Source organism: Galleria mellonella, unplaced genomic scaffold (genome assembly GCF_026898425.1).
Source record: "Galleria mellonella isolate WM207_F2 unplaced genomic scaffold, CSIRO_AGI_GalMel_v1 utg213, whole genome shotgun sequence".
NCBI classification, from domain to species: Eukaryota; Metazoa; Arthropoda; class Insecta; order Lepidoptera; family Pyralidae; genus Galleria; species Galleria mellonella.
In genome coordinates this window covers 7,354,243-7,381,736 of record NW_026442039.1, presented here as the reverse complement: position 1 = coordinate 7,381,736, position 27,494 = coordinate 7,354,243, and the positions used below count along the sequence as shown (strand labels likewise).

General features: G+C 33.5%; 1 protein-coding gene across 1 annotated transcript; it reads left to right on the top strand.

Moving 5' to 3' along the window:
* Nucleotides 1–26,554, top strand: LOC116413597 (pickpocket protein 28-like). The gene is made up of 11 exons (XM_052894447.1): nucleotides 1–75; nucleotides 867–970; nucleotides 2,681–2,840; nucleotides 5,980–6,125; nucleotides 14,949–15,047; nucleotides 16,180–16,261; nucleotides 17,519–17,792; nucleotides 18,734–18,790; nucleotides 20,436–20,559; nucleotides 21,812–21,918; nucleotides 26,418–26,554. The coding sequence occupies exons 1-11, from the start codon at nucleotides 1–3 to the stop codon at nucleotides 26,552–26,554; spliced, it is 1,365 nt and encodes a 454-aa protein (XP_052750407.1).
* The last annotated feature ends 940 nt before the right edge of the window (nucleotides 26,555–27,494 follow it).

Genomic DNA, 27,494 nt, shown 5'->3' with positions numbered 1-27,494 from the left:
ATGTCTGATAAGAAGGCGAATAAAACGAATACTTTGAAAGCAATAATGGAAAATATAACAACTATACATGGAACAGTGCGGTGCATAGAGAAGAAAGGCAAACCTCTTCTAACTTGGAACCTCTTAATGGCTGCTAATTTTCTCTTAACAATTTGCTTTATAATGATAGTAATAAATAAATATGACGGAGACAAGCTAATTATTCAGGTATTTCAAAACATTATACCAACACTACAAACTCTACAAATTTTAAACTAAAATTTAACTTCTTCTCTTCTTTTTCATTTAAGAGTTTCCTCTTGTCGGTGCAACTAATTCATGCATCTTCCTCCAGCCAGCTCTATCCCAGGCCATATTCTTTATCTCCCTATACGACATGACGCCTAGTGTTTCCTTTATCTGTCCCATGTAGTTAATCCTCGGTCTTCCTCTTCCTCTTTTGCCCTCTATCTTTCCTTCTATTATGCTCTTAAAAAAATCGTCATGTCGTATAAGGTGGCGCAGCATTTTGCCTCTTATATTCTTTATTATTTCAATCAATGTTCTCTTCTCGTTTACTCTTTTTAGAAAATTTAACTAAACAACTAAAATTTACAATAGCAATAATTCTACTCTACAAAGCGCTAGTCCACGTATGATATGGTAAACGTGGTTTAATTTCTTTTTATTCATACCTGAATTGTTAAAACGTTTCATTTGGAGAACACAAAGTAATTTAGATGCACAGCAAGGTAACTCAGAGAACTTAGTTTACAACAACGACGAGACGAGGAAGCCTGACGCCAATTTTGTATAATTAGTACGTAAAAGTAGTTAAATGAGTTTCATTTTTTTTTCTTTAATCAAAGAATCGTTTTTCTTTACAGCTCAATGTCAATTGCAAAGTGTCAGATGTACCATTTCCTGCTGTCAGTATTTGCAATTTCAATATCATATCTTTGAAGGCAACGAAGCGTATAGAACAATTACTGTGAGTGTAAATTTTATTAATATTATAAATTCGAAGATTTATAAAGGGATAGATGGATGTTTGTTATTATTTCACGCAAAAACTACTGTACTTATTTAAATGAAATTTGGTGCACTGGTAGATTATATCCTAGTCTAGTACGTGGTATATTGTATAAACTAAATCACGCGGAACCAAATGATATAGCTAGTAGCAAATAGAGTAACAATTTTCCATGAAGCATTTCTAAGATATTAATATAAACAACTACATTTTTGTTTATTTCTAAATGCCAATCTATTGCTTATTTGCTATTTTTTTTATAATACTTAAAATAGCGTACAATCTGACGCTCTAACTGATGGAGAATGGTAACTGTCGCCTATAGACATGAAATAAGTACCATGAGCTACAAATTACATAAAATACATTGCAATGTTCATGCTATTCCCGAGGACTAAGATGTTATACCATGTACCTCATCTAATTTCACTACACTATCCCCAACATTGAAATAAAAAGACAGCATTCAAGCATAGCTCTTTCATAGCAGAAACATGGAAATGGAACTTGGTAGATTCATTTTTTCTTACCATTTATTGTATTGTATTGTAAAAATCTTTATTGTACATAATTCAAGTTAAGCACTGATAAATGATTTAATATACAATGGTGGACTTATCCCATAAAGGGATATCTTACAGTGAACCTTTGCGAAGCTGAAAGAAAACTATAGAATGTATAAGGGTAATAACCGTACAATTAATTTAGTTAACTTCCAAATATTTTTGCAATTTCAAAGGTATTTGATTAATATACTGCTAATATTACTTGCACCAAGTACTGATACTGGGAGGATAGAGATTTTTTAGTAATGGTGATGTTGATCCCCTATTGCTAGCAATATTTAGAGAAACTGCGTATAGGTCGACCTGATAGGATTATCAGGTCGACCTATACGCAGTTTCTCTAAAAACCTTGTTGAATCTGTCACTATGGGCTAATTTAACTGATTTCATCCTCACCTTTCATCCCTCACTGGTGCTCCACCAACGTATACCGATAGCGCAAGCAGGATTACCATTCTATTAAGATCCACTAAGAAGAAGTACCAACACTTGCAACATTATAGCTTAACATTCCAAAATTCTTGAAAATATCATTCAGTAAATATTTAAGTAAATAATTTGTTCAGTTACTATTAAGTTAGTAATCCAAATAAAAGTTATCTCGTTGACTATTAATCTAATGATAATATTTTCGAACTCCGTGGAACGTTAGATATAGACTTAGTTACTGTAAGGGCGTTCAGAAATAATAATTACTGGAATGTTCTAATGCTAGAATTACAACATAAATTTAGGAATCTTACTAAGTACTATACAGTACTTTAACAGAGGGAGACTTTGTACAAAAGTCGTTTGCTGGATACCTCTGTCCCATTCGTGTTTCAACCGTTAAGCAGTTGTGTCTGCATGGCTGTGTTTCGGTTTGAAGGGTGGGATATGGCGTGAATTTACAGGGTACAGAGGAATAACAACTGAGTCCTCAGGAATGGCAACGCATGAGGGGTATCACGGACGAAACAGTATACTCTGTTATGTCCATGGTACTGCTCATGTTTATAGGCGACGGTTACCACTTTCGATCAGGTGGACCGTCAGCTTGTTTGCCATTCTATGTAGTATAAAAAAAAGTTCAACCAAAGGCTATAGAATTATTTACTTCTAGGTTGAAGAACAACAGAAGTCAAAGTGAAATTAACAGTTTCTTCAGTGATCTTGCGTACTTGACAAATTATGACATCGACAGTACTCGAGTAGGTCATTACAAGGAGATAATGGACATTTTGAAATACCATTACTTCACTGTAAACACCATAATGGAAGAGGTAATTATATTATTTTTAAGGATTTAGGGATTTTTTTATACAACTTAGAATGGCAAACAAGCTGACGACCCACCTGATGGAAAGTGGTAACCGTCGCCTATAGACATGAGCAGTACCATGGACATAACAGAGTATACTGTTTCGCCCATGATACCCCCATGCATTGCCATTCTTGAGGACTCAGGTGTTATTTCTCTGTACCTAGTAAATTTACGCCATATCCCACTCTTTAAATCGAAACACAGCCATGCAAACACAACTGCTTCACGATCGAAACACGAATGGGACAGAGGTACCCAAGAAATCGACTTTTGTACAAAGTCTCCCTCTGGTGAGAATTTTATAGAAATTATTTAAGAATTTTACCTCTTTCTACGTATTTTACCGCTTGTACAATGGACTGTGCTCAGAGAAATTGTTCAACATGATGCCCATGGCCACTTTCTACCATCATATAAATTGCTATCGACGGTAAGTTCCCCCCATACCTTAGAGTCTAGATGGTCAGAAAAGTTTCCGCCCACGAACACTCAGGTTATGGAAAGAGCTCATTGTCGAGGTTTTTCTAAGAGACTACAGCTTGGAGTTTTTCAAAAAAGGAGTAAAGAGGTTTCTTCAGGATCAGCATTGCGCTCGTAATGCCTCTGGTTTTGCAGGCGTTTATAGACTATGGTAACCGCTTACTATCTGGTGGGATATGTGCTCGTTTACCAGTTCAGTGCTGTAAATAAAGTGCTAAGCCTCCAGTTCGATTCTCGACCAAAATTTTCTGTATTGGTATGGGTCTGGGTATTCTGAGTTGTGCTATCAGTTTTTCGTTGCTTGGTTCCTCATAACTCAGGTATCCTAGCTTAAAGACCTGGCGCTAGGTATGTTTGTGTGTGTGTGGTGCGTGCGTACGTGTGTGTGTGCGCGCGTGTGTGTGTATTTTTGGATATGCGCGAGTATACGTGCGTGTGTGTGTGAATGTGTGCGTGCGTGTGTATGTGTGCGTGCGTGCGTATGCGTGTGTGTTTGTGTGTGTGCTATACTTATTATTATCCATTTTTGTAGTTTACGAACAGAGGTGAGTTATTAATAAAACTTTTGTAATTTGGACAGATGTTTGCATCATGAAAAACTATAAACTATTTGTTTGGAATTATAAATGTAAAAGTTTATAAATATGTTTGGATATTTGTTACTTAATTATCCTTAAATTTACTGGAGAGATTTTAATAAAAATTAGTACATATATAATTTATATTATATTGTATTAATATTTATAGTTACGAACCCACTCTTTATATTAAACTAATACTTCATAATAATGAAATGAAAAAGAAATGAAATATCACAGAAATAATCTGGAAATGAAATTGTACAAATCTAAACATTTATATTTGTTTCTACTGGACACCAGCAGAACGACTTATGTCGTGTGGTCACAGCATAGAATAGGTCACCCTTTCCTTTACCGTGGGTGTCGTAAGAGGCGACTAAGAGAACACGATAACCGAGGGATGCGTAACAGTGTCCCTCTTAAAACATCATCAGTCTAACTGCGGTCATCAACCCGGCTGCCAGTTACTGGTAAAATCTCTCAATAGAGCTAAGGAGTCAAGGAGGTCCATGTTCAACAGTGATATGATGATGATGAGACCATCTTATAGTCAGGTCAGTTATTCGTTTGCTTATATTTCCATTTAGTTCTATTGAAACATACTCAGAGGGAGACTTTGTACAAATGTCGTTTGCTTGGGCACCTCTGATCCATTCGTGTTTCTACCGTGAAGCAGTTGTGATTGCATGGCTATGTTTCAGTTTATAGGGTGGAGTTTGGCAGTGAATTTACAGGGTACAGAGTAATAACACTTGAGTTCTCAGGAATGGCAACGTATGGGTAATGGGTATCATGGGCGAAACAGTATACTCTGTTATGTCCATGGTACTCATGTCTATAGGCGATGGTTACCACTTTCCATCAGGTGGACCGTCAGCTTGTTTGCCATTCTAAGTTGCATAAAAAAATATTTAATGTATAAATTATTTTTCTTCTCCAGTAAACAGCTTACATAATTGGTCAATTATATGTTTTATTCATATATTTTTATCATCCGTAAATGTCTCTTATATGTAAGAAATATTGACAATATTCGTAGATAGGTCGAGATTCAATTTTGAATTCGTGGAAACGACTCGGCCGTTATTAAATAAATTATATTTTAATTACTTGTCATTTACAATATAACGTAAATTTTAAATACGTACGTTTTATTCTTATTTCTGTCTATTTATATTTTATATTTCTATTATTTGGGATCGATCTCTCTCGATGTCTTCATTAACCAAATATGTCTATTTTGAATTATTATTATGGCTTAATATTATTATATTTGTACTTAGAAAAAATAAACAAGCTGAACTATATGTATATCTATCTATCCTATTTAAGAGCTGCGCTCTTGTCGGTGGAGCTCTCGCCACTCACTACGATTTTCAGCGAGTCTCTTCACCTCTTGATACGACACGACACCAACTCCTTCCAAGTATAGGTATATATACTAAATATTTTTTATATACCACGGTGGTGGTAAACAAGCATATAGCCCCTATGGTAAGTAGTTACTATAGCCTATGGATGCCCAAACACTAGGGAAGCCACGTGCGCGTTGCCAACCCCGAACAAACTTTAATATACACTTTTTAAAGAGCGCCATACTGTAATCTCTATGGAAAACTTCGGCAGTTAGCTCATTCTACAACCTAAGCTTTCGCGGGTGAAAATTCTTTTGAAACTGTACATGACCATTTAGGTTCTAGCGTGCGAGAATGAATTCCCTGCCGATGGCGAGCGGTGCGGCGATAAAAGGTGGTTGTGGGCATTTATATGTGTACGTGTGCGTGTGCGTGCGTGTGTGCGTGCGTGCGTGTATGCGTGCGTGCGTGTGTGTGTGTGTGTGTGTGGTGTGTGTGTGTGTGTGTGAGCGCGCGAGTGCGTGCGTGCGTGCGTGCGTGTGTGTGTGTGTGTGTGTGTGTGTGTGTGTGTGTGTGTGTGTGTGTGTGTGTGTGTGTGTGTGTGTGTGCGCGCGCGTGCGTGTGTGTGTGTGCGTGTGTGTGTTCTTGAATAATATATATAATAACTATTTATTTGTTTCAGTTGCATCAGAAATGCGAAAACCTCGCAGTGTACTGCATGTTTAATACAATAGAAAAGAATTGCAGTGACATGTTCAGTCTAGTCAAAACTGTCGATGGGTACTGCTGCGGCTTTAACTATGGTATGCCAAATGACGGCAGTAAAGAGTAAGTAGGATAAAAAGTAGTGTATTATTAACTTCATCATTATCATCGCCATTATTTCAGCCGTTAACTGTCCACTGTTGGATATAGATCTACTCTTAATTGTGGGGTTTTGCTAGTAGCTGCCACGTTTGGCGGACGGGTTGGCGACTGCAGTTAGGCTTTGGTGATGTTTTAAGAGGGATGCTGCTGCTCGTCTCTTGACCGTTGAGTTCTTTTAGTCGCCTTTTAGTGTATGCAGTGATATAATTCTTTATGGAACTTAGAATAACAAAAAAGCCTATGGCCCGCCTGATGACATGAGCAGTACCATAGACATAATAGAGTATACTATTTCACCCATGATAACCCCATGAGTTGCCATTCCTGAGGACTAAAGTGTTATGCCTCCATACCCTGTTATTAAACTACCATATTCCACTCTTCATACCGAAACGCAACCATGTAAATACAACTGTTTTAGAGCAGAAACAAGATTTGGATACAGGTTAGGGTACCTCTATTTCAACAAACAATTTTTATATAAATTCTCTCTCTCTATAGTATATAAGATATAAGAGATCAAAATGCAAGTAAACGGTATTATTTATTTTGCACTTTATTTTTTTTTTATATAACTTACAATGGCAAACAAGCTGACGGTCCACCTGATGGAAAGTGGTAACCGTTGCATATAGACATGAACAGTACCATAGACATAATAGAGTATACTGTTTCGCCCATGAACTCCCTTCTTCGCCCATGAATTTCTGAGGACTCAGTTGTCATTCATCTGTACCCTGTAAATTCACGCCATATCCCATCCTTCAAACCGAAACACGGCCATGCAAACACAACTGCTTCACGGTAGAAACACGAATGGGACAGAGGTGGGAAGACCCAAGCAATCGACTTTTGTACAACGTCTCTTTATTGCACTTGTTCCAAAAAAATTACAATAAATTATTAATGAGAAGTAATACAAAAAGTGGCCTCGTTACTAAGCAATCTCTTCCAGATTACTGAACCGATTTTGATAAAATTTCTATGTTACTAATCTGTAAGTATATCCCTTTAGATAAAAAAAGTAATGTTCCAAATCGATTTAGAACTGACGCAGTTATGAGGTTACAAACAAAAAAATATATAACCAAATTGTGAATGCCTTTTTTTTAAGCCTGCTGAAAAGAACCAGAGTCGATTTATCCATTAGGCAGTATAAATAACTACTTAGGGCCCCCCATCGACCAGGGGCCCAGCATACCGAGGCTGTTTCTTTAAACGAAAAATTACATTTGAATATTTATATTCGTCAAACTTTCATGAAAATACTATTTTTCTTCGTCATTTTATTTCAGTACATTCTGTGACGCATTTCAAATTAATATACGTGAAATAATATTATAGTATTATATTTATGTGAGGGGAACTTGCCTCGTAGGGACTGAGAATCCTATTGCTAGCAATATACCCAACCAGGTCGACCTCCTCGCGGTTCCCCCTGGAAACTATCATGGTTAATTCCTGATGAATTCATCATGATAGGCTAACTGGCCTGTTTTTATTCTCATCTATCACCCTTCACTGGTGCTCCGCCAGCGTATCCCGTTAGCGCAGGCGGGGTTACCGTTCCACTTTCACCCATAAAAAAAACCTGCCTAGTCTCGGGGCCCCAATGTGATCAATTCGGACATTTTTTATGGGTGATAATGGAATAGTAACACCGCTTGTACTGTATACGCTGGCGGGGCACCAGTGAGGGATGATAAGTGAGAATGAAAGCAGATCATTTGGGTCATAGTGATGAGTTAATAAAAAAAAACAATCAAGATGGTTTCCAGGGAGAACCGCGTGAAGGTTGACCTAATGAGATATATTATTAACAATAGGGCCTTTAGTCCCTTTACTAATAATTCCTTTCCCCCCAGTTAATGCGGGCTTGCTCATAACCTATTGGTTTAGAGAAATTACTAAATACCAGAGGGAGACTTTGTACAAAAATCATTTGCTTGTGTACCTCTGTTCCGTCCGTGTTTCAACCGTAAAGCAGTTGTGTTTGCATGGCTGTGTTTCGGTTTGAAGGGTGAGATATGGCGTGAATTTATAGGGTACAGAGTAATAACACCTGAGTTCTCAGGAATGGCAACACATGAAGGTGTCATGGGCGAAACAGTATACTCTGTTATGTTCATGGTACTGCTCATGTCTATAGGCGACGGTTACCACTTTCCATCAGGTGGGCCGTCAGCTTGTTTGCCATTCTAAGTGGTAGAAAAAAAAATCAATTTTACCTTTGGCTGTTAAATTGGCTACACAGGTTACACTCTGGGTTTGTTGTACGCGTCCGTGTAGCCTAACTTCAGGCCGTAGCTGAAAATCAGTGCTTTGCTTTTAAGCAAAACTATCACTGAGCTGTAGCCTATTTGAGTCTCTGCGACACATTTGGTGAAAACATATTCCCATATTTCATCTTTTGTTTTATATTTAAAAAAATGTAAATAATCTGATTGTATAAACTCATTTGTTAATTTACGTGTGTCATAAATGGCTCAAATAAAGTGTTTATCTATCTATCTATTTATATATTAGTCAAGAGGCAGCAGTGTTCCGTTTAAAACATCACCAAAACCCTAACTGCGGTTGCCAACTCACCCGCTAAGCGTGACAACTACCGGAAAAACCCACTTATGGGCCAGCCTATGTTCAGCAGTGGATACTTAATGGTGTGACAGTTAAAGTGGATTAGTGGGATATGATGGTGATGAATTTAGACAATAATGTGGTATGGATATTGGTAATATCATAATTATATTATTCTGAGACATAGATATTTTTCAAAAGACACCAATCATATATGAGTGAGTCTGTTTGTATGTTATCCCTTGGGGCTTAAACGGCTCAGCCAATTGTTATGAAATTTAAAATACCACGTCGCGAGTAAAATGTGAGTATGCGCTACCATGACGTGCACTGCGTACTACATTATGTGACAAAACGATGACCTATGACATGGGTGTGCTTATGTTAAGGGTGTTCATACTAAAACGCTATTTTTTTTGTGGGTGGTAATTGAATGGTAACCCCACCCGCGTTATCGGTATACACCGGCGGGGCACCAGTAAAAGATGATAGGTGAGGATGAAGCAGGCCATTTAGCCCATCGTGACAAATTCAACAAGAATTGTTCACGCTGGTTTCCAGGGGGAACCATGTGGAGGTCGACCTGATAGGGCATATTGCTAGCAATGGGGCTGTCAAACTCCATTGCTAACAACCCCTTTCCCCCCAAACGCCATATTTAATGTTGAGTTTCTTGCCGGCTCTTCTCAATAGACGGCGACATTCCGAACCCTGCAGTAGATTTAACAAAAATGAAAATTTTAAAGTACTTGGACACAACTACTTGACTATCAATCAAATATTCACAAATAATTTGACAATTGCTTCATTTTTTAAGGATTATCTAAAGAATTCCCTCTCTTAAGGAGGGTTTATATCAGATAGGCGGCCAATTGTAAAACCAAAAATCAAAATATGATATGGTTTTAATGTGTTTACCTGCATCGGACCATAGATTATTAAGTTTTTTTTTTTTGTTCCACGACATTCCTTTCATTCATATTACTTGATTTGGTGGTGTTTTTGATTGTTAAAATTTTGTAAAATTGTGAACTTTTGATTGTTAAAATATATACAATGATGTCCTAAAACTGATTAAGTTACGATGGGACTGACGTGCCTAAAAGGACAAAAGTCCCTAAATAAATAAAGTAAAAAAAAATTCAAAATCTTATGTAATATGAAAAAAAAAAACATATTAAGCCGACCCCAAAAAATTGGGATCAGAGCAGGACGATGACGATATCAAAAGATTTCACCGACATTGAACTAAAACATATAATGACATGTAACATAAAAAAATTACACCTACTTCAAGTGTTATTTTTAAAGTTTTCATCAATCTCAAAATTTTCAATGATAATAGAAATCACATATAATGTTTTTAGTTCGTTGTTAGTATAATAATATTCTTTATTGTATACAAATATAGTGGTAAAAATATTCAATTTTAAAAGTAGTGTTCAAAGGCAAACTTACCTCTGAGATATTTCTTCCAGCAGATCTGTTCATGTGAATTAAGTTTAGTATGTGTGTTCAAGAGTAAGAGAATATTTAAGTCGATTATATCAATACGTACAATACAAGTTCTGTTTAGTTTGTGAATATATGGTCTTGCAATATATCTATGTTCTATATATTTTAATATTATCTTAATATATAGCATAATGCGAGGTTCGCTTACGCTAATCTCAGAAACGGCATAAACAATTTCAATGAAATTTAATAAATCTGTATTGTTTATTCCAACTTAAGAGTTAGAATAGTTATTTATTCTGATAAATAATAATAAATAAGTATAAGTAGGTTGTATTAAAAATATATATCAGTTAATAAAATTGCAAATTTTCAATCGCTTTTGAAAATTGACAGCTAAGTTAAGAAAGTTCTTAAAGGGCGTTATAAATTTCTTGAGACAAAACATGTGCGACATTCTTGGTGTTACTGACTCTCTAAACAAATAGTAAATAAATTCGTGTTTTAACCGTAAAGCAGTTGTGTTTGCATGGCTGTGTTTCGGTTTAAAGGGTGAGATATGGCGTGAATTTACAGGGTACAGAGGAATAACACCTGAGTCCTCAGGAATGGCAACGCATGGGGGGTATCATGGGCGAAACAGTGTACTCTGTTATGTCTATGGTACTGCTCATGTCTATAGGCGACGGTTACCACTTTCTATCAGGTGGGTCGTCAGCTTGTTTGCCATTCTAAGTAGTATAAAAAAAATTCATTATTGGAATCGACATCACTGGCGAGTCCGTATAGCGTATAGCGATAGAACGAGAAGATAGCAACTTCGGATGTCTCATTCCAACTCATGTTCGCATTTTCCGTAACGATTCCTTCGATGGATTTGCTTGACACTTGTCTAGGGAGCAGGTGTTCATGGGCTACGATAATCGTTTACCATCAGAGGGGTTGTAAGCTTGTTTATCACCGTAGTAGTATAAAAAATGGAAATTCCGACATTACCAGTATGAACTTTCGGTATGAACGCCCTTAAATAAAGCTCTTACATCTACGTAACATGCGTAACAAATTGCGCTGTTATTTTTTCACATGAATTCCTTCAAATAATACGTATTTTCGTGAATATTGTTGTTGTGTACAAGGAAATGCTTGATCTACTTTCGCTTACAGCGCAATATTGTGGGCTTAGTAGTAGACTTCGATCTTATATGTTTACTGGCTAACAATATTCAACCGAAAATATTTTTTTTTATACAACTTAGAATGGCAAACAAGCTGACGGTCCACCTGATGGAAAGTAGTAACCGTCGCCTATAGACATGAGCAGTACCATGGACATAACAGAGTATACTGTTTCGCTCATGATACCCTCCATGCGTTGCCATTCCTGAGGACTCAGGTGTTATTCCTCTGTACCCAGTAAATTCACGCCATATCCCACCCTTCAAATCGAAACACAGCCATTATACTCGTATCATATCATATTTAAATTTAGAACAGGCAGTCACGTGTCTTGTTGTTTAGTTCGTTCTACTAATATCTTGGCGATTTAAATCGACGAAATTTTGCTGGTAAACTGTTACACTGACTACGTGGTGGTTTTTTAAGCACACTAAATTGTCTGAAAATATCATATTAATGTATAATTATATGATTATGATATTAGATTGCATTTTATAAAATTATTATTAACAATAATTAAGTTTAAGTGCAAAAAGTACAGTTTCAAGTTATTTTAATCCACGTTTTATTGTTATTTAGAAAAATTTAAAGAATATATATTTTTTTTTAAATAAAAAAAGAGGCAAATCTTTCATTAACTTCTGTAACAAATAAAAACAATATAATAATAACAAAATAACATAAAATAATAATAATTAATTTAATTAAATAATTAATAATTAAATTAATATAATTAATTATATAAAAAAACACCAGACTATGAATAAAATGAAGTAATAAAATGTTATTATAATATTTTTGTACGTCTTGGGAACTAACCTATGGAGGTGGTCTATGTTCAACAGTGAAATGTGTTCAATGGTTAATATGACAATGATGATGATGGGAACTAAAATCATTATCACTACAAATTTTACGCGAAACATTCAAAATTCAAAATTCAAAAATTTATTCATGTAGGACATTTTAGCCGCTTATGAACGTCAAATTTTTACATTATAATTTTATTTTTTGCCCTACCGTCCAGTTCGGTATATAGATCCAATTGAGAAGAACTGGCAAGAAACTCAATTGAATTACTTTTTTTTTAAAGCCAGTTTATTTACAATGTATATTTATATAGGTGTCTATGTCTAACATTAAATGAAAATTCAGTGCATGAACAACTATTGCCATGCACACTCGTCATTCAAGTAATCGTTTAGTGAGTAATAGGCTTTGCTCAGTAAATATGATTTAACAGATGTTTTGAATTTATTTAAGGGTAATTCCAACATATCCTTTGGTATCTTATTGTAAATTTTTATACCTATTCCCATAAAAGACCTATTAACTTTTTCTAAACGATACTTGGGGACAGCAAGTTTGTCTTTAAATCTAGTATTAATATTATGAATATTGCTGTTTTTTGGAAATAAGTCAAGAAGTCAATTTCGTTTCATACACGTTTCATACATATAGTATTTACACATGTTGTACAAGAATGCTTTATGTTTCTCCTTTACTTTGAACAATCAATGCAACTGGCATAGCACCCAATACTATTCTGACGTAAAATACCTGCATCTTTCGAATACAGACAGAAATATTTTTCTCCATATTTGTATGCCAAAATCTTATAGTATATATTATAAATAAAGCATCAAGCCTTAAAAACGGGTGAACTTTTTGTCAGCTAATTTTCAAATTAACTGACTCATTTTTTTATCAGTATTCTATATATTTACGCATAAAATGTATCTTAACGTATTATTTAATAAAAAAAAATTAGTGTTTACGCATTAAAAAGATGCAGAATTTATAAGACAAAATAAATATAGAAGTTACAAAGGAATCACTCATAACTGTTTATCACGCAAAATTAAAAAAAGTTGACCCGTTTTTCTCGAATTATTTCTATCTAAGGTAATCTAAGGTCAAAATATAAGTTTTTATTTCTAGGTTTAGACCTACAAGACAGCAGTTAGCTGCTGTCTTGTTAGTTATATCTGTCGTCAATGTTATCGACTAATAACGAAAAGTAAAAAAAAAATTCAACCAATTAATGATCGCAAATTGATAATTTTTGGCGACTATGACGTAACAAAAGTACATATTTATTCGAAAAAAAAAATAGGCAATTTCAATCATAAATGCACAAATAACGCTGAGATACGTCGCTTCACACTCCACGACCACTTATTTCGTCGACATTGTAAATATTATGTGTTTAGATAATCCTGCTTCGCAACATTTCATCACATATTTTTCCGGTTTTATGCTCTATAAGGAAAAACTGCAGCTTCAGTTATCACAAAAAAAAAAAATTAGACCAATTACTTCATCCATCGTCATCGTGTGTGATGCCATCTATTGTTAGCAAAAAGAACTATTGAGATCAGCTCAGAATTGACGTCATAATCATATAACATATCTTCTATCTATATCTATACTTATAATAAATCTGCAAAGAGGTCAATTCTGTACATGAAATATATTTCCAAAATAACTATCAGGGGGTGATTAGTGATCGATACTGATGCCAAAAATGCAATCAGTAAAATTTTTGTCTGTCTGTCTGTATGTTTGTTATAGAAACAAAAAGTACTCGACGGATTTTAACGAAACTTGGTACAATTATTATTAATTATACTTTTCATCACGCTACGATCGATAGGAACAGAGCAGTGAAAGGAAATGTTGGGAAAACGGGAGAAGTTACTCCGTTTTTAAGCTTCCGTCGCGTGTGCAGCCACAATGGCCACTTTTTAAAATGTAAAAATGTCCACCCATGCGACGCCGGGACGGGTCGCTAGTTTAAAATAAAAGCTAAATTACTGAATCATTTGCGATAAAATTTCTACAGGATCTGTAAGTACGAGTATATCCTTTCAGATAAAAAAAGAATTATCTAAATCAGTTTAAACGTTTTCGGTTCTTAGCTAATGATTATCTGGTAGAGAATGCCATATGGTATTAAGCTCGTCACTTGTACAAAGTTTTAATATGCTATAAATAATAAAAAAAATAAGTAAATATATTGTTTCTGCCTACCCTAATGTATGTATGTATGTATGTAAATACAGCTTTGAAAACTGCATCCAATTTGGTGCAGCAAAATTTTGTGTGATGCCGGAACAAATATACAAAAAGACAGATAGGCAGATATTTTTTTTAACAAACATTGTTTTGGTATCTATCATTCTTTTTAAGACCCCACATATTAATATTACATGAACAGACATCGCCTAACTAGATAGTTACAATTTTATTACATTAGTAAGATAAGATTATTATATATATATATATATATATATATATATATATATATATATATATATATATATATATATATATATATATATATATATATATACATATGCATACATATTAGCCACAATTGTCTCCCATTACGGTAGGCAGAATCAATGGAACGCCAAATGCTTCGATTCAAACAAACCTCTTTCGCTTCTTCCACATTCATCAATCAAGATAATCAATAAAAATTGATGAATGTGGTAGAAGTAATAGTAGAAGTAGTTTGTGTATTATTGATTATCTCAAAATCATTTATCTGCAAATCTATTTCCATTTCAGTAATCTGTTACAATCTGGTGACAATATAGAATATTTCGAGGAGCAGTCTGATGATAAATCGACAAATTTACGTATTCTAGCCACTCCAAAGGCTGGAAGGTAAACTATATGCATTATCGTAGTTTAGTATAGACTAGATTTAGCCAAGTGTGAACAAGTAAGAGTTTATCTAGCATGAATTTGATAAAAACATGCTATAGAGAGTGCAATGTTCGAAGTTTTGCTACATGACAAATTCCGAAATAAGAAATTCTTGTTTGTTGTAATAACCGATGCAATTTGAAAGATTAGAAAGCAGATGTGAAATGTACAAAAATCTGTTCTTAGATAGACAGATAGATAGATACTCTTTATTGTTTCCTCCAAATGATTACAATAGTAAACTTATTATAAATATAAATAATTACAAGAAATAATCACAATGAGAAAACAATGGGCGACCTTATCGCTAAGAGCGATCTCTTCCATGCAATGTTCTCAATAAATGGATGGCTTTGTTAACATTATGAGCATTATTATTGACAGGGTTGCTATAGTTTTCAACAGTATTGTTTAATTTGTTTAATTTGTTTAATTTTGTATTGTTTAATTCTGTGTATCCTTCACTTGTATCACACTTGTGCAAACTTTAATGGCTGTTAAATTACTATTTAAGTGTATAATTATGTGTTGTTCTATCTGTATGTTTGCTTTTAATAAATAAATAAAAGAAATTGTAGAACTAAATTAAAAGAAAAGAGTAATTTTACTATTCTTGAATAAGAACTATAGTGAGTCATACTGTATTGTAATTATTAATATCGGATTTAAGCATGTAACTTTAGGGTTAATAGACTAGTTTCAGATTCAATAGGAGTTTTTATTAATGAGCACGGTTTACGGTTGTGTTGCGAGGAGTACTGCAATACCAGTGTGTTGTTAGCCGAAGTAAATAATAATAATAATATACTTTATTATTCAGACTACAATTTGGTCCATTTTGTTAGTAACAGTTTTCTTACAAACTATGTTAGTAAAAAAGAAAAGCAAATTATTTAAAACAGTTCACTCAAATGTGAGCCAGCCGACTAGAACATCTGAATTAAATGCCCAATTATAGGCTAGTTATATTTATCGCCTATTACTTTTAGAAGCCGATATAATTGGAATACAGTATTTTTACTCTTGACAATTAATAAAATATTAGAATTAATACTAGTTTATGTTAATTCAACATCATTTAATGTTACAGAACATCGGGAATTTATGTTGTCTTCAATTTGGAACCAGAAGATTATCCCAGCTGGGCTTACGTTCCATATGTTGGAGCGAATGTAACTTTTTAATCATTTTGTTCTTTTATCTATAATTGTAACATTTTTGTTTTGTATTTTAATTAATATAATTTTACCAGAGGGAGACTTTGTACAAAAGTCGATTGCTTGAGTACCTCTGTCCTATTCGTGTTTCTACCGTGAACCAGTTGTGTTTGCATGGCTGTGTTTCGATTTGAAGGGTGGAATATAGCGTGAATTTAAAGGGTACAGAGGAATAATACCCAAATCCTCAGAAATAACAACGCATGGGGGGTATCATGGGCGAAACGGTATGCTCTATTATGTCTATGGTACTGCTTATGTCTGTAGGCGACGGTTACCATTTTCCATCAGGTGGGCCGTCAGCTAGTTTGCCATTCTAAGTTGTATAAAAAAAATAGAGTTCCGTAAAAAAAAAAATTATTGTAACAAAACCAGTTATTTTTATTTTTAAACTAAATTATTGAATGGATTTTGACAAAATTTCTTTAAGACAAATCTGAAAGTATATATCTTTCAGATAAAAAGAGAAATTCCCAAATTGGTTTAGAAAACACAATCGATTTAGAATACATACAAGACTATTATTAAAGTAACCTCTTCCGTGAAAAAGATGAAATATTTTTTTACCTCCCTCGATTCGTATTCTTTATTTTTTCCATTTAAAAAATTGTCTATCATGATTTAAAATCATTAAACTAAATTTTTAATGAAGGTAGTATATTTTTTTAATATTTATTGTACGAGTACGTAAATATTAGGTCTACAAGTGCAAATTGCAAAGAACTTTAGTATTGCCTTATGCCTGAAAGTACTCACCCGATGCAGTAATTTTAAATGCCTTAGATTTATTAACTATTAGTACATATATATTCCCAAATTTGTGGTGAACGTTTGAAAAACATCTCTCGTCGTGTGTATTATTGTTTAAATTCAACATGTCACAAGGCAGTACTGTCGCATAATTTGATTTTTTAAGTAAAACGCAGGAACAGTTTTTTCCATACAAATATATTCTCCTGTTTTCTTTCTGGTTAATTAAATTAGAATAAAACTGTCATCACTATACAATTTGTACTCATACCTAAATAATAAATATCACGAAATTTCGTCACTTTTATATCGTTAAAATGCCAGGTCTTTGAAAATTCAATTTAAATTTCGTTGCCTTTAAACTGTGCTTTTTATCACCAAAAAATACATTGATGCACAAATTTTTGTTTCACTTTTTTTGGAGTTGTAAAAGTGTTAATACATCTATCTGACTTATTTCAGATAATATTGAGTGACCCAAGCGACTTTCCTGAAACAACAATTCTGTCTAAATTCGTCTCGTCTGGGGAAAGTTTAGATTTTAACCTCGAGCCGTTGATCTTTCAAATTGACCCTCGAATTCGGGATGTACAAGTGTCTAAACGCAATTGTTTATTTCATGATGAGTTACATTTAGAGAATTCAAATAAATATAGCTTCGAGACATGTAGCACTGAATGTAGAGTGCATACATTACTAAAATATTGTGGCTGTGTGCCGTACAAATATCCAAAAAGTAAGTACGCCCGTAGCTAAGAACAAGGAATTACATAGAAGGAACGATAAAATAAAAACTGTAAATAGACTGTAGTAAAGAGAGGACGAAAGATAAACCATTAGTTGCTATTTTTCTCAATTTAGAGCAGGGTAGTGTATAGAAAATGTTATATGGCCGTATAACCTTACCAAATTCAGATATAACCTGCTTACATACTTTCTACATAAACTGTATCGAATATATAATCTAGTAATGTAAAAATTATTATTGACAAATAATTGACATATCAAACATTTTCTATATACTAGCCTGCTATGAATTAAGAAAAATTGCGACTGATGGAGTATCTTTTGTCCTCTTTTTACTAATTATATATGTATAAGAAAAAAGGAGGCGACTATATGAATTACAGTTTTTATTTTATCATTCTTTCTATGTAATTCCTTGTTCTTAGGCCCGTAGCCTATTACCGACTAACAAACATACAAACATCTAAACATCTTTAACAAAGTTGCCACGTTATCTACTTTTAGAAAAAAAGAACTAATAACTGTTTGAGATAATTTAGCTATTATTCAGTAATTTTTTGGTCATTCTTATAAACCAACCAAAGGCTTATTACCTATTATTAACCTTATTATATCCTTTTGTAATATTTCATATTTTGGACTTTTGGATTGATCTAAATAAGTGGCTAGATTGTTGCAAGTTTTAAAAATATGCAAACGTGACAAAAAGTGATTACTTTTTTAAATTTGTTTTTTACAATACTTTATCTAGCTACTTTTTTTGTAGCACCGTCAACTACTAAGCCCATGGCTAAGGTAACAACAGTATTTTTTGCAAATTTTGTTATTTATCGGATCGGTTAGTTTTTATTTAGAATTTTCCATTTCTGTAACTTCAATGTTGGTATTATTGATTTCAATAATGTAATCAGTGTCTGATATTTATTCCAGAAGCATCTCAACGGGCTTGTGAATTTGAAGATTTGGCATGTCTCATTAATGTTACTAGTAAGTGTTTGCAATAAATTAATATGCCAAAATTGGTTATTACATAATAATAATATAGATATGAAAGTTAATTAACAATACACAGATCATTTCCACCCACTTCCTGGAAACTCCACATATCAGGTTCTATTGCATTAGTAACCTCTGAAGTTCAAATGTAACATTATCCGTTTTCCATCCTTCGCTACATAGCGTGGCTGATCTATATATCAATTCTCAGAAGCGAGGTATAATCCGAATTCCCCATGCTGTCGAAGCAGAGGAAGTCAGGCATTCAAACTACCCCAATGTTGACGTCTTAATAGAATCACATTTCCAAATATACCAGAACAATCCTGTTTACGCAATATGATTCTGTTGTTGTCTAAATCTTTTTTTTTTTTTCTATTAGGTTCAATTAATCATAATTTATTCCTAATGGACAAGATTTCAGTTTCTTGTAGTCTGTGATCTAGTAAAAAATTTAACTATGATTGTCGTTGATTTGTCCCCTTCCGTTCGGCGCTTGATAAAGCAAGCGTGTCTCTGCGATTATATTTTAGTTATTTAGTAAATTGTAAAGATAATTTGATATTGTCAATCAGAATACTTATATATAATATTATTATTTACAAGAAATAAATCAGAAGTCGATATCTATAGATTTCGGTTTAATTTACCAAGCCACCAAAACGCACGTGTGCCCACGATCAAAGATTATTTGCATGGAAAATTCCACTTCAATTCAGAGACCGAGATATTTAACTACTCGTAATTTTTAAAAAAGGAATAAGTAAAGGATTCCATTTAATATACGAGTACAAGAAAATAAAAAAAAAAGTTCTTCAGGGTTAACAACTCGCACGTGACACCCCTAGTATTGCAGGCGGCTACAGTGACCATTTACCATCAGACGGATTGTATGCTTGTTTGCCACCATTGTGGTATAAAAAAAGTTCCTAATTTATCTTAACCAAGATATCAACTTTTTTAATCCTAGACCAAATTCTGAGTTACACTTCAAATATGTTTCATTTTCTGAAGTAGGAGTAGATGTTACTAATGGAGGACTAGTGCTTGCATTGCTTGCAATATAGCTTAACTGTTTAACGTCCCCACCTTTCAGAAATCTTGGTTAATTCCTAGTGAAATGGTCAAGATTAGCTAACCTGACTTATCATCTCTCATTAATAACTAGCTAGCTTGGGGGGGGGGGAAAGGGATTGTTAGTAATGGAGACTGAGAATCCCATTGCTAGCAATATACCCAACCAGGTCGACCTCCTCGCGGTTCCCCCTGGAAACTATCATGGTTAATTCCTGATGAATTTATCATGATGGGCTAATTGGCCTGTTTTCATCCTCATCGATCATCATTCACTGGTGCCTCGCCAGCGTATCCCGTTAGCGCAGGCGGGGTTACCATTCCATTTTTATCCAATAAAAAAAACTAGCTAGTTTGTACCAATAGTACATGCGGGGTTACTATTATGTTTTCATATATAAAGAGAGTTGTACGGTAAAGGATTTGTACGAGATTACTATAAACAAAAAGAGTTTCTGGGCTAACAATATTTGACCTCTTACATGACAAAAAATTATTTACAAAAACTACTTCCTATCCTAACATTGTGAAGATTTTAGTAACTAATTCTGTATTATTTCAGCTCACGTGTCTGTAAATCCGATGTCTTGCAACCCACAATGTTTCGTAGAGTGCAACGACAAGCTATATACAATGAAAAGCAAATCTGTACCCTTCGTACCAGAAATGGTACCTGAAAACATCATGTAAGATGACTTTCAAGTTATTTGATCGATGTGTCCGTTTTAGGTATACAATTTTATTGCTAAAGCTTACCTCGTTTATCTTATTTAGTTCGTAGTTATCTGTTTCGTAGAATTATTTACGTGTATTTATAGCGAATTTTTCTGAGGGATCGGATCCGGAACAAAGGACCAAAATTACGTAACTCAGCGAATCTGAAAAATGAAATATAACCTAATAAATTGCCTCATAATTAACCAATTACCTGGTGTTAACGACAACTACTATTCGTGAAGACAAAGATGTTATGTCCACAATCTTTCATTTCACTGCCATATCAGAAACTATCTTCCTTCAAACCCCAACCCAGTCAAGTAAACCCAAAATAGAATAATATACTTTATCTAAATTTATATTATAAAGAGGAAAGATTTGTACTATTGTGTGTATGTATGTTTGTAATGGCTAAACTCAAAAACTGCCGATTTCAAAAATTCTTTCACCATTAGAAAGCTACATTCACCTTGAGTATCATAGGCTATATTTATTGCTAGAAAACTTAACTCAAGGTGTAAAAAAATGCTATAAAATACCTTTAGTCGCGTGCGCTGCGGAAACTATTAGTGATAGAACAAAAGTGTGTTCTACAATATTGAAGAAAATATCAATAACTACAAAATACTTCGTGATACTATTATGTTCAATTATAATAGTTGTATCACAATAACCACTTTTTAAAATGTTATAAAAATGTCCACCCGTGCGAAGCCGGGACGGGCCGCTAGTAATAAAGAAACTCAAAAGCACTGGTTACCAGATATGGTTTTAAAAACTTCTTTGACCTATAGAAAACTCATTTGTAAGCGAGTAACATGGACTACGTGTGCTCCGACATAAGAAGACATTCCTTTTCAGTGGATGTCGTAAGAGGCGACTAAAGGAGGGCGAAGAATGGGCATCAGCGTCCCTCTTAAAACATCTCTAAAGCCTGACTGCGGTTGCCAATCCATCTGCCAAGTGTGGCATTTACTGGCAAAATTTATGGAAAAGGTTTATGTTTAGCTGTGTGACTATTAACGGCTGAAATAATCATAATAAATCATGGACAGTAACCACTTACCATCAGGTGGGCCGTATGCTTGTTTGCCACCTCAGTGGTATAAAAAAATGGACTATCATTTTACTTAACTTATCTTTACACTAATCTACTCATTTGAAATCATTGCAAGTGGTTAATCAGAGAATAAACATAGACTTTCTTCTGTCTCCTTCTAGAGCCGGTCATAATGTCAGCCAGCTGACTTCTCTGCGCGTGTACTATGGCAGACCCATATGCAACTGTTACAAGCTGGTCTACTTGATCGACACCAACTATATAATTGGTAAATACATATATAACTTATAGGTAATGTTAAACTTTCATGTTGTTTACACATATTTTAAATACACAATCGGGACTTAACTCGATGAAATAAAACATTTTATGGTAAATACTTGTAGTATCTGCATACCTGCTTCTTTACCTGCAATGATGTTTTGTTTATATATATATATATATATATATATATATATATATATATTATATATTATATATATTCGCATTAAGGTATAAACAATTAAGGGATATGAAAACAAATATAAATTTTTGGGTGATTTTCAACGAGCTGTAACTCCGAGGAAAATAACGGTACAGCAAAATAAAATAGCAAATTGTAGTTCCAAGTGTCTAGTTTTTAGACATGATTATAAATATTGTATATATATATATATATATATATTTGTGGATATCACATATAACGCCATCTACTTCAAAATCAAGTTGTTTCTTCTCCTTATTTGTTTTAATATAAAAAAAAAATGTTCTACGAAATTGTTATTAAAAATTTATTTTACATTTTTTTTAATAATTTTACCGTAGTCATTAGACAGTTTTTAACAAGGTTTCTTCTTCGTGGCGGTTAAATCGCAGATTACAGCTTCCTTACCTTACCTGTAAATTGCGGTACAAGCCGCAATATTATTATAATTATTATAAAAAAAAAAAACTTTCTTTTTAAACGAACCTAATTTATGAACGATTTTTATATAATAAAATATATAAAAATTCCATTTTCGATATCCGAGGATCAGCAAAATGGGTATTAAGCTGAAAAGTAATGTACGTAGCATATTTATTTATTTTAACATTTATTATATATGTACGTAGGTAGGTATTGTATTTATTTATATTTTAATGTATATATTAATATTCTATTTAACTGTTTATTTGTATATTTGCTTATGTATTGATTATTGTTAATATTTATTCGTATTCGAAGTAACAGTAGTTCGTGTTAATAGTTGTAGCACTTCAGCTGCCCGCTGACGACATGATTTCCAACTGTATTGCGTTGACTGGAAGAGATCTCTGTCAGCGATAAGTCCACCTTTGCTCACAATATTTATAAACGCATTAACAATGTGATTTACAAGTCCAATAAAGAATATATAAGTTGTAAATAAGATTACATGGCAAGTATCTAAACACTAAGAGGTAGATTTTGTACACAAGTCATTTATTGGGTACCTCTGTCCCATTCGTGTTTCAATTGTAAAGCAGTGTTAGTATGGCTGTGTTTCGGTTTAAAGGGTGGGATATGGCAGTGAATTTACAGGGTAAAGAGGAATAACACCTGAGTTCTTAGGAATGGCAAGGTTTAGGGGCGTATCATGGGCGAAACAGTATACTCTGTTATGTCCATGGTACTGCTCATGTCTATAGGCGACGGTTACCACTTTCCATCAGGTGGGCCGTCAGCTTGTTTGCCATTCTAAGTTGTATATAAAAAAAAACATACCTGAATGATAAATTAAATTTTCCAACAAATTTTCATATGGAATAATAAATATGAAAATCGTATTTTAATATTTTTATGAAATGTTATAAAAAAATTACCTTTAAAAATGTGATATAAAATATAATGTTATGATAAAGAATACAAACAGTATTTTTATAATTATTTTACCTTTTTTTTACCTTTTATTAAGTGGTGTAAGTCAGATAAAATCTTGAGAACGGTCCATTACAATACAAGTAAAGTACTAATGAAACTGTTTTTTATTCTATACAGATATTTGTTTACTTTGAATTAGAGGCGACTTATATATATAAATATTTATATATTTTAGTTACAATATCTACTATATACTGGTCCAACAACGAATATGTTAAAAGTTTGAGTTTACCAGAGGGAGACTTTGTACAAAAGCCATTTGCTTGGGTACCTCTGTCTCATTCGTGTTTCAACCGTAAAGCAGTTGTGTTTTCATAGCTGTGTTTCGGTTTGAAGGGTGGGCGTATGTATGGCGTGAATTTACAAGGTACAGAGGAATAACACCTGAGTCCTTAGGAATGGCAACGCATGGAGGGTATCATGGGCGAAACAGTATAGTCTGTTATGTCCATGGTACTGCTTATGTATTATAAGCGACGGTTACTACTTTCCATAAGGTGGGCCATCAGCTTGTTTGCCATTCTAAGTTGTATAAAAAAAAACAGTTTGTTAGCTAAAAATTAATATTGGATAACGGACTTTTAACATATTTGAAAATAGATATCCGACCGATATGGGCGATGTCAAAAACGGTAATAACCTTTTTTTCATTATCAGTGCTCAGAGGAATCTAATATACACGAGTAGATATCGGTTTGGTATCCATATCACCTGTGCTTACTTTGAATTTTATAAATTAATTAGTTCTTAGTAGTTAGTATTAGTAAAATTTCTTAGTAGAAACACCATAACTACACTGTTTTTTTTTTTTTTATTACATGCACGCTATCCTCTGGTAATGTGCATATAATAAAAAATGTTCCTTTCCACACTGTATTTTTTGGTAGAGAACTCTTACAAAGTTAAGCTCGCCTGTTATACGTCTTTGTTCATTTTATCGTCAACATCATATCAGCTGTCTACTGCCCACTGTTGAACAAAGGCCTCCCTTATAAAAGGGGAGTTTTACCAATAGTTCCACGCTTATATAACGGGTTAACAATTACAGTTGGGCTTTGGTGATGATTTAATAGGAACACTGTTTCCCATCCCTTGACTATTAAGTTTCCTTAGTATTGTATTAAGTTCCTCAACTAACTAACTTAACTAACAGACATAAATTTTCCCTTACTATTAAGTTCCTTAATTAACTAACTTAACTAAAAGACATAAATCTTCCCTTACTATTAAGTTCCTTAATTAACTAACTTAACTAAAAGACATAAATCTTCCCTTACTATTAAGTTCAACTAACTAACTTAACTAACAGACATAAATTTTCCCTTACTATTAAGTTCCTTAACTAACTAACTTAACCAACAGACATAAATTGCGGTGTGTGCCTCGGCATAGAATGTGCGAATCCTTCCTCTTCCATGGGACTAAGAGGCGACTAAGAGAGCTTTTGGTGGAGTGATGAGCAGCAGCGTCCCTCTTAAAATATCTCTTAAAGCTTAACTGCGGTTGCCAACCCACCTGCCAAGCGTGGCAACTACTGGCCAAACTGCCCTTATGGGGAAGGCTTATGTTCAGCAGTGGATAGTTAACGGCTGAAATAATAATAAGAGACATAAATTTTAAAAAAGTTTGGTTACAGTTTACACATTTTTATTTTTAACCATTCTATCTACTTTTATCGAATAATATTAGTTGATAGAGTATTAAACTAGTACGGTATTTTTAAAATAGACTAAGTTCATTGCACTCACTCTTTTTTCACGGGTCGTAATACGGATAGTTCTTTAGAAGCTTATGTTGGTAAAAATATCTTGTTTACTATTTTACCGATGGCCGAATATTGGAATTTGTTTTAGTAAGCGATTGTGGGGATATAAAATGTTACTTATCCTGGACACTAGTTTTTGCCATCGACTTCGTTCTACTGCTAGTAATTCTGAAAAACCACATCCAATTTAGTGTCGATATATTTACCTGATACCAGAACAAACCTACAAACAGACAAGAATTATATATATATATAAGAAAAAAATGCAATTTATTAAAATACATGCCTTATTAATCAAAGAGCAAAGATAATAGTCTTCTAATTCTTGTCTGTCTGTCCATCTGTCTGTCTGAAAGCTTGTTCTGACATCAGGTAAATACTACTGTAGCAAATTGCATGCGGTTTTCGTAGTTGTCTAAATGTATTTATACATATACAGATTTCATTATTGATACTTACACATGCATAGGTAAAAAATAACCTCTTTAGGGTTCCGTACCAAAATGATATAAATGTACACTTTTAGTGCGACCTTTATTTATTTATTAAAATGCTTTTGTACGTTCACTTTTAATATAGATATCAAGCTTATAACGAAAATGTATACAGACGGGCATATCTCTTGAAAGAATTTCTGCGACATTGTCCGTCCGTCCGTCTGTCACAGCGCTGTATCACGATAAATACTAACACTTTATCATTATATCATTTTATCTCACATATTATTTGTTTGACTTTGTACAAAAGTCGTTTGCTTGGGTACCTCTGTCCCATTCATGTTTCTGCAAGCAGTTGTATTAGCATGGCTATGTTTCGGTTTGAAGGGTGGGATATGGCAGTGAATTTACAAGGTGTACAGTCATACCACCTGAGTCCTCAGGAATGGCAACGCATGGGGGGTATCATAGGCGAAACAGTATACTCTGTTATGTCCGTAGTACTGCTCATGTCTATAGGCGACGGTTACCACTTTCCATCAGGTCAGCTGTCAGCTTGTTTGCCATTCTAAGTTGCATAAAAAAAGCCTTTTTATGGAACGAACGGAATTTAGAAATTCTCTATATACAATGTACGGGACCCTTAGCGAGGGTGATCAACTTACACTTGGCATTCTTTCTTGCAGCTACGTTTGGAGGAGTGTTCTCACTAAGCTTCGGTGGCTCGATACTGACTCTTATTGAACTGGCGTACCTTTTAATTTCCGCGTTGTTGATATTACTATTGAGAATCTGCAGAAAGTATTTCGGAAATATAAATTAAAAATTGAATATGAAATAATCGGCTATTTTATTTCTCCTTTCATCAATAACAGAAATATATATATATATATATATATATATATATTTAATTTACTACAAATTTATGATTGTGTTTCATAAATAAAGTCAATTTTAATTCTGGAAATCTGTATTATTATTTTTTATTTAAAAATTAATCTATTGAATGTGTGACTAAAGTATATGTGTATTTATACAGTTAATTAATGTACATTTAATTTTGTCTAGTTTGTTTAAATATTGTCACAATATTGTACACCGCTCTACCCGCTGACATTGATGCTCCTTTCCACTTTGGGTGTTGCTGAAAGAAAACTCTATTAGAGTTAAGCTCGCCTTTGTACATTTAATTACCTCTGTCATATTCTTATAACTGGTGTGTACAATAAAGAATTAAATAAAATAAATAAATTGATATCTTTAAGTATATAATTTCAGTTAAAAAATAATTTGCCAAATCAGTTTATAACTATAACTGACGAAGTTATGACGTACGTAATGTTTGTACATTAAAAATAAAACATTCGAATTGAGACTCTTATTGCTTAATGTATTTATGTTACTGTATTTCACTTGAATGATTCACTTGTCATTGTATATTTTCGTTTATGGTGCAATAAAGAGTTAAATAAATAAATAAATAAATATTAATCAATTTGTATAAGTTAACGATTGAAATAGATTTGTTGTGAAAGTGCCAGTAATTATTTTTATTTGACTGCGCCCACGTGTTTTTTTATTAATTGCAATTTATCATAATCCAATAACAGATGTCGAGAATATAAAAATAAAAGCCGACACATTATCGATATACAAGGCCGCCTACGGTCGATCTGTCTTCGCCATTAAAAAATTTACCTTTATCAATAAAATATAATAAAATCGTAACTGGTCGCTGTCTGTACATGGAAGATATATAATTT

Excerpts from the sequence above, each read along its gene's own strand:
- LOC116413597 (XM_052894447.1), top strand. The coding sequence starts at position 1 with ATGTCTGATAAGAAGGCGAATAAAACGAATACTTTGAAAGCAATAATG. Across the intron at positions 17,793-18,733 it reads GCCGTACAAATATCCAAAAA|AAGCATCTCAACGGGCTTGT; the intron begins GTAAGTACGCCC and ends TATTTATTCCAG. Across the intron at positions 20,560-21,811 it reads ATGGTACCTGAAAACATCAT|AGCCGGTCATAATGTCAGCC; the intron begins GTAAGATGACTT and ends GTCTCCTTCTAG.